This window comes from Ruditapes philippinarum, unplaced genomic scaffold, assembly GCF_026571515.1.
Source record: "Ruditapes philippinarum isolate M1 unplaced genomic scaffold, ASM2657151v2 ctg5475_1_1_1_1, whole genome shotgun sequence".
Classification (NCBI taxonomy): Eukaryota; Metazoa; Mollusca; class Bivalvia; order Venerida; family Veneridae; genus Ruditapes; species Ruditapes philippinarum.
In genome coordinates this window covers 36,116-45,116 of record NW_026865584.1, presented here as the reverse complement: position 1 = coordinate 45,116, position 9,001 = coordinate 36,116, and the positions used below count along the sequence as shown (strand labels likewise).

The 9,001-nt window shown below is 32.4% G+C and overlaps 2 protein-coding genes across 2 annotated transcripts; both read right to left on the bottom strand.

Moving 5' to 3' along the window:
- Nucleotides 1–4,956: 4,956 nt before the first annotated feature.
- On the bottom strand, nucleotides 4,957–5,736 carry LOC132729620 (uncharacterized). The gene has a single exon (XM_060715428.1). The coding sequence runs from the start codon at nucleotides 5,734–5,736 to the stop codon at nucleotides 4,957–4,959; it is 780 nt and encodes a 259-aa protein (XP_060571411.1).
- Nucleotides 5,737–5,897: 161 nt separating this feature from the next.
- Nucleotides 5,898–7,325, bottom strand: LOC132729619 (uncharacterized). The gene has a single exon (XM_060715427.1). The coding sequence runs from the start codon at nucleotides 7,323–7,325 to the stop codon at nucleotides 5,898–5,900; it is 1,428 nt and encodes a 475-aa protein (XP_060571410.1).
- Nucleotides 7,326–9,001: the final 1,676 nt, after the last annotated feature.

Below are 9,001 nucleotides of genomic sequence, written 5' to 3'. Positions count from 1 at the left end.
ATCAAAACATTTTTTCTTTGCGTTTATCACTGGACTTTCGATAAATTCATTTCAAATGTTTGTTTTTTTAACAAGAAGAAGTGTTTATAAATTATTCAGTTTCAGAATTATACAAATTGGTTTGTTTGTTTTTTACTGTAAAATCAAGGAACGGAGTATTTTCGTCCAATACAATCGAACTTAAATAAATTGGTATAATTTAAAGAAAGAAATATGTTTTACATAACTCTTCCTCCTTTGTAGTCTACATTGAGTATAATTATTTACAATTTAATTATATTAAAATCGAAGTAACTATGATTTAAATTAACATCCCGGTTATGAGAGACATCAACATACATCCTGAATGTACCGTTCGATTTATAATTTTTTCTTTAATGTTTCCTTATTTTGGTCAAACGTGTAGAATTCTTTATATAAAGCTGCGTGCCTCAAAATGAGCCACACAATTTCAAGAAAATGAAACTATTTGAATCTTGAATATTTAAAGAATAATGTTAATATTCAAGATTCAAAGAACAATTTTCATATTATGTGCGATACATGGCTGATATTACAGTTATGTGTAACCACCGCAGTAGGTATTGTTTGTATATTCTGACATCTCATTTGATTATGCTCGTACATGTAGATTGTTGAGTGTGAGTGCCATTTGCAATTATGAAATTGCTCTTTTCACTTAAATTCATTTTTACATACATTTTCAGCATGAAACCGGAAACATACTGTTTTGAAGTGTTGTAACAAAATTCTTAACACAAAGTTTTGGCGTATTGTACAATAACCAATAACAATAGTCGATGTATCGCAAATTTAAATAATCATTAAATGATACTCTACTAGGAAACCATTCTTTCCATTTTTTAAAAATCGTTCATGTAATATTTCAAGCTATTCTTGATTCCAGTATTTAGAGACACACAATTATAACCGTTTTGCGTTGACATTAATGCCACGTGTTTCTGATTCTCTTTACTATCGTTCATTTCTCCATGTAATTATGTAAATTCATCAATTAAGTCAAGTGTCTATTCATGCTAATTTAAATAATTTAATTAACATCCCAAAATGATTAAACGAGACGTTTTCATCTGCATAAATTTCATATAAATGACTCACGAATACAACTCATCTATATTTGCGTTAGTAAGAATGAGATACAATTCCTTTTAATAACGGGAATTATAAGATTTTTGTTGAATCAAGTTATTCACTTCTGTGTACACCTTTTTAACAAAAACAAGAATTTTTAGGATTTGTTTTTTAAGTTATGTTATTGGTGTAATTTTATCATCTTAAAATGTGAGTCATACAAATTTGGATCGGTTACTTAATTGTTACAATATTATGTTTCTGACAGCAAAGAAAACAATTCAACACAAACGAATCGATGTGATAAATCATAACATTTCTAGTTTTTGATTAGCTTAACAGATTTATGTTTTCTGTTGACTCCTTCACTAACCTTATCTTTATTTATGACTTTCTGTGTGAAAATGAAAGACATTTCTCGTCTCAAGTCCACAATATTATTTATGTTTAACTGATATTAATAAAGATAAAACAAATGCATGATACGCGGACACTTTTATAGATGAGAACAAAAGTGTATCGAAATGCACGTAATATTTATTACATTCACAGGGAAACGTTTCAAAGAAAGAAAATATTAAATCTGGCATACAATATTGATAAAGACAGTATTTGATAAAATTGGCTTCAAATAAAGATTTTAATTATGTTTACTCATTGTGTTGTAGGCGTCTTATGATATATTTATGCATTTCTGCGCCAGTTGGTAAGGTTAAAATTATTTTTGTCTTAAAAAAAAGCATACCGGTATGCTAGAAAGTAAATCGAATTGTAGAAGTAATACTGTTATTAATTCAACATCGGGAAACACAAAAAAAGGGTTGTAAACAAAAGTAGGTTTTTATGCATTGGCTTAATATAAGCGGGATACATTTGGAACATAAATCAGCTCATATTGGAAAAATGTAGTTGACTTATATAATTATTATTTCGTACAATTTTGCACTACATTGCATTTAGAAATTGATCTTTTTTGATGTTTTGTTTTTTATTTCTTTGAATTCTTTGTCCGATATCAAGGATTTTATATATTAATCAACATATTTTTCACGGATGTAAACAGTCTGACTAAGCGTACAAAGATTTTATCAATTAAGTATGCAAAATAAAACACTAGTTTCTATTTTAGTCTGTACTTGCACCTGAGATATAAGCACCTTCTTCATTTTATTAACAATATGTTCTTTTACAAGCACGTCATTACACAAGTGCAAATTTTGTGAAAAAGTGTGATACTTGCTTGAAACGTATCAATCTTGAAATTCAAATATCTAAAAGAACATCTCAATGCCTAATGTATTTAACTGCAATGAATACTGTATTGTTCAAGACAGTACTTGCCTTTAATGAAGGCAGATTATCGATTGATCAAATCTTATCAATAACTAACCAGGCATTAAGCTTTCGTTATACTATTCTTTACCGACTTTTAAGTAAGTTACAAATGTAACAGACATATGAGCTTTTGAGTGCATTATGTCGATTTCGGTTAGGTAAGTCCGTCCGTCTGAAATGATTAGTTTTACATAAATTATCTATATTATTTAGTATAATTATAATAAAAGTAAACGGAATAAAACACAATAGATTATACAGTTATATTTCTACTGAGCGTTTTGGAACACACTTATTTTCCGTTCGTTTTTGCTCGAAATATGTTAATTATTTTGTCGTCCAAATACAAAGATTTTTCATTCTTTATATATATAGGAGTGATACTCCGTGAATTTTTGACTTGGAATAATTTGTTTCTAGCCATTTTTGTTTTAATTTCTTTAACATGTGCATTAAATGAATCATACAAAAGTTGACATTTTGGTAATCACTATATTGCGCTAATAAAACAAATTAAAACATTTCTCCTAATTATATAATCGGTAAATTATAGCTGTTTTGTTTGGCATCTCTGCGAATGTTCCATCAAGGTTGCAGGAAAATAAAATAAATTTGGATGTTTAATTCGAATGTAGCTAAGATTAAGTATCATGATATCTACGTACGTTTCAGGTTCTTTATATATGTTAAGTTTATATTATATCAAATTTGATTTGTTTACATCTATAATCATTTTCAAATAATAACAGCAATACATTCAAACTCTGTTTTAAATGTAATATGTAAAATGACCAGATGATAGGTATATATTTTGTCTTTAATCAAGGGTCAGATTACCTGGATATTTCTGTTAAACCAAATATATGCACAATCAACATAAGAGATTCATTTCATTTATCATCCGACCATTACATTGACAAATATAGAAATTAAAGAAATAATAAAATCACTCTTTCTGATTAAAGCAGTAAACCCTATTAATAATTTAAATTTGCAAAACGAATTTTTCTTAAAATAATTTTAAACAGAGGTTATCTGCTCTAAAACGTTCAATCAAATGAATATTGTAAATGCTTTCTAAAGAACACTTACCAATAAAGCGTTTAAAACTGTTTCATACTATAACGATTTACTAGAGTGATTGATTGTCGGCCGATTCATCAACGTTAATCTGGAAAAAAAAATTTCAAACACAAAATGAAATAAATTCATTGCTTTATATAAATTATTCGGGTATATACGTATATTCGTAAATAAGTTTCAATCATTAGCTTAATATTGTCTGAAAAAAATTGGAGCAGTTACTTTATACAAATATATTAATGTTATTCAAGGTAGCTTGGATTTTAATTATTACATTATCTCTAACAATTGTTTAAATGAAATAAGCAATAACTGAGTTTCCGCATATCTCAATTTAAAACTGGTATATTTGAAACGAAGAGAGAGTCATTATTGCCTATACCAATCTTTCAACAGGAAAGGTTAGACTTTTTTAATCTGGCATTTTAATTCAGTTCATTTTGCAAGTAGAGTTGGAATCAAAATAGAAAATAAACCTAACGATTTCTTCAATGGTATGCATTAGATAAATAAAATACATCTGACGTTTATTGAAGAGTATGTTTTATAAAAATATAAACAATCAATATGGATAATTGTCTGGGAATGGAACATCTTTTATTGCAAGAAATCCTTGAGTTTCACAATATATCTTATATTTCTTTCATTTGGTTTAAATAAAAAACAAAATGTCAATATAGAAGAATGTAAATTTGCGGCGGATCATCAATGTTGTTATAAAACACATTTAAGCAACACTTAAAACTTTACTAAATAACTTGTTTGTTGAATTCTGCTTTAAACGAAGCTAGGAACCGTGGACGGTAACTTGCATTTTCCAGTACTGGCCATAAACATGCTTTATAAAACCGAGGCTGCAACATTTTCAATATTCCGTTTTTCTTATATTGTATTTTGTCCTACAAACACGATTTTAATCTTCATAAAAATTATTTTCATAATATTTATTATATTAGAATAATTATTATAATTAATTCAACTGTGCATATAAATATGTTTTGTAAGGTTTTCTGAAAGCTACTTAATAACTGTGAGGATGTGATCGTGAATAAAACTAGGCGTTGTGTACGGTTCGTTTCCTTAATTCAAACTGAATGTTTACATACATAGGAAATGACGTTACGTTAAAAACATAAGTAAACAATTCGCGCAAAAGCGACGTTCCGTGACGTCGCGCCAAATCTACAACATTTTCCGGGCCTCAGAAATGCTAAATGTAATAATTGTCATACAAAAACATAAAGTAATGGAATTACTTATTTAAAACCATATTGAAATTGAGCACCATAATTAAAACAGCTATATTTAGATATATCACAAACAGACTGGCGCTATGTAAAGTCTCGTTTTGAATTATTTTCCCTCGTCTATGTTTATACAAATTGAATTGTCTTTTCACGAAATATTAGCGGTATAGGATAAATATTTCAATAAGTATCGTAATGTCTATTCATCTGGTTTCTGGATATTTTCCAATGGGTACAGTTTGATAATCGGTCGTGTAGTCAGCCCTCCGGATGTACGTATCCTCGCGGCCCTCGAAAACCCGTCATTTCCCGTTAAAAGTTCATCAACTACCGCAAGGCTCCACTGTAGCCTGGGTGTAAAGTCGTCTTGGACAATAACAACGTCACCAACCTGAATAGTCTGGTTTGTGGTACCACTCGACCGTTGGTATTCTCTTAATGACGTCAGATACTCGTGTTTCCAGCGGTGCCAATAGTGATTAATTAACTCCTCACGTCGTTTAGCACGTTGTCGAACATCATTACCTTTGCTGTGGTAACCGGGAGTATCGTTGGTTACCACAGTATCGTAGAATGGTGGAGTTGTCAGTCTGCGTCCATGTAGTAAGTGTGAAGGGGTGAGAGGCTCTGGATCATCTCTAGCAGATGAAACGTAGGTAATTGGTCGATCGTTCATCATTGCCTCTACTTCGGTAACTATCGTCTGCAGCGTTTGCAAATTAATGGAGGCTTTGCCGAGAACTTTCTTAATCGCTGTTTTCATTACACCAATTAGTCGCTCCCACATTCCACCATACCAAGGTGCTCTTTTTGGAATGAACTGCCAGTGTGTTCCTCTTTGTGTAAGGGCAGTATGAAGATTTTGCGAATTATAGAGTCGCCGGATTTGATTGGCTGCTGCATGAAAGGTGGTACCATTATCAGATATCATCAGTCTTGGTAATGGTCGTCTGCTGATGAATCGTCTGAAGGCTAACATAAATGATTCTTCTGTAAGGTCTGGAACTATTTCTAGGTGAACAGCACGGGTTTTGGCACACGTGAATAGACATATGTATACCTTCTGCTGAACTTGCTTTTCTTTAATGTAAAGTGCCCCTGTGAAATCGACACCTGTTACGGAGAAGGGTGGTTCGACGATTACTCTGGAAACCGGAAGTGGTGGGGGTCTGGGGCGGTATAGGGTCTTCCTGTAACTTTTCTACAAATGACACATCTTCGGAGAACACTTTTCACGTGCTGTCTGATTGATGGTATCCAGTATTTCTGGCGTAGATGGGTAACAGTATGGGCGACACCTGCATGTAACTGATTGTAATGAGCGTCTTCTATTATCAGTCTGGTGACATGACTCTTTGGGGACATAAGGAACGGGAATCTTGTTGTCTCTGGCAACTGTGCGTTATGTATTCTTCCGCCACAACGAATACAACCGTCCTTGTCTAAATAAAGTCTTAGCTGTCGAATTATTGGACTGCGTTTTTTCTGGGATTTAAGATCTTGAATTACGTCTGGGAAATATTGTTGTTGGCAAGTTTCAATCAGTTTTCCTTCTGCTAATCTCAGCTCTTCTGTAGATAATGGACCACTTTGGCGATAATTATACGTCACTCTGCAGTTTTTAATGAAACGTATAACGTATGCCGTAACACGTAATAACTTGTGAAAGCTGCTATATCTGTTTAACTCTAGAATTTGACGTAAACCAGAGTTACCTCTCTTGTCAGATACAATTTCTTCCTCTGAATTTTGTTCCGTCAACGTAGTGAAAGTGATTGCCCTAGTTTGTTCCAAAGTAGGCCATTTATTGTTGTGAATTAACCAAGTAGGTCCATTTTTCCATAATGTGCTTGATTGTAACTGGGTCGCAGTTAAACCTCTGGTTTGTAAATCAGCGGGATTTTGATCTGTTGGACAATATCGCCATTCAATATCGGGGGTAAGTTTCTTGATTTCTTCGACTCTGTTCAAAATGAAGCGTTTAAGTGTTTTTGTAGATTTCAGCCAACTTAACACTATTTGACTGTCGGACCAACATGTGATTTTCTTGCACGTGAATGCATTTGACACGTGGTGGGTTACACGTGCACCGATGAGTGCTGCCATCAGTTCTAGTCTGGGTAAAGTTATCTCTTTGACAGGTGCGACTCTATTCTTTGCAAATACAAGGGTAGATGTATGACCGGAAGTAAGATACGCTACAGCTCCATAAGCACGTGCACTTGCATCAACAAACACGTGTAAATTAAAATCGGCGGAATTTGCTGTATTTTCAGTGGTGGGAAAATATGGTCTCTGGAACTTGGTTTGAATTACACTGTTCAGGTCGATGCTCAAATCAGCCCAGGTGTTAATGATATCAACCGGAAGTGGTGTGTCCCAATCAAATTTCTTCTTCCATAGGTCTTGAACTAGTAATTTGGCGCGTACAGTTACTGGGCTAAGCAATCCCAGGGGGTCATATAATTTTGAAGTCTGTTTGAGAATAGAACGTTTGGTTGTTCTCTTAGAGTTTACTATCGTGCGCTGTACAAACGACATCTCGTCATTATCCGGGTCCCATAACATTCCTAATACCTTGACAACTTTATCCTGGTCACGGCACCATAAAATGTGAGGATGTGATCGTGAATAAAACTAGGCGTTGTGTACGGTTCGTTTCCTTTATTCAAACTGAATGTTTACATACATAGGAAATGACGTTACGTTAAAAACATAAGTAAACAATTCGCGCAAAAGCGACGTTACGTGACGTCGCGCCAAATCTACAACAATAACATTTCATTATCTTCAAGAAATCAAAATATATTGAGAACTAAAGATATCAAATACCTAAAGATATGTCCTGTTTTCATCTGTTTGTTGTACATTTAGCTTTGGACAACCAACGTTAAATTAATAATATGACCCTATTCCGATAATTTCAAGATAAATATAGATCACATACGACTAAACCAGATGCAGGCATAAAATTTGGCATGTACCATGTTTTTGTGATAAAAAAATACTAGACTGATGTCATTACATTGAATTAAACGCGGTTTTTACAATTATAAGCATCTGGTTAAGAATAAATACAGATACAATATCGCAGTATAGCCTCTGAATTGTTTTTATTTATCTGTTTCATTTCACTAAATGAGTCAATCAAACCACCTGAACAAGTAAACTAAGAAGATTCTTTATTAGACCACCCTATCAACAACAAGATGTTGCAAAAAAAAAAATAGAAAAAAATATAATCTTATAATGTTATGTAAACATGGGAAAAGAATTTTGCCGACGAAACTCAATTTAATTAATGTAAATGCAAAAACTCCGACTTTTCTTCATTACACGTGTAAATAATATATTCCTATGTCTGCAATCTAAGAGATACTGTGTTGTGTTTGTTGGAAAATATTATCACATTCAGATTGTCTTTAACGTTATCATGTTGTCCTGAAATTGTGCGTTTTCTTCAAGTCACCAAAAATAATGTAGCCCTAGTTTTTCTATCTAACATCCAGTATTATACAAATTATATTAAAGTGTAAGTGCAATAAAATAAACATATCGTTATTAATATATTGCCAAGCGTTTATATGTTGAAAGAAAAAAATGATATGACTTTGCAGCTATATTTTCTTGGTTGTAACAAGAAATGAAATATATCACCCTTTTGAAAGGATTGTCAAGGGAATCTGAAAATGGGACATGCACGTTTTGAATTATTTACTAGAAAACAGTCATGTTAATCACATTAATAGGTCATGTTGGTTTGGGTTCACTGGTGGTCATTCTTGGCCCGATTTTGTTATTAAAAAACGTTCATACGTTCATTTACTGGGTTGTTCAACACTTTATTAGTCTATAAAAACCAATCAAAAAAAGATCTTAAAGTATGTAGTGAGGACCTTTATTAAAAAGTACAGTTATCTCCCCAAAACAATCGTTTTTTTTAAGCTCTCGGCAAAACCCCTAAATCCAATCACTTCCATTTGCTGACGTCACTTAACTCCAATAACATTTAGAAAAAAAAACAAAAACACGTCATTGATGTATCTATTTTTTAACCTCATTTGAACCCTTTGCTATCTAGTGGTTTACATTTCTAGGAATGGCCAATTCCGCAAGTTTGTTTCATTTTATAAACATCATTCAAATACTGTATTTAATATCCTTCAAATTGTTGATTTGTCTAGGCATTGCTGTGCGCTAGATGTGTAAATAATAAAATTAATGTTACATTAAACGAGATTACA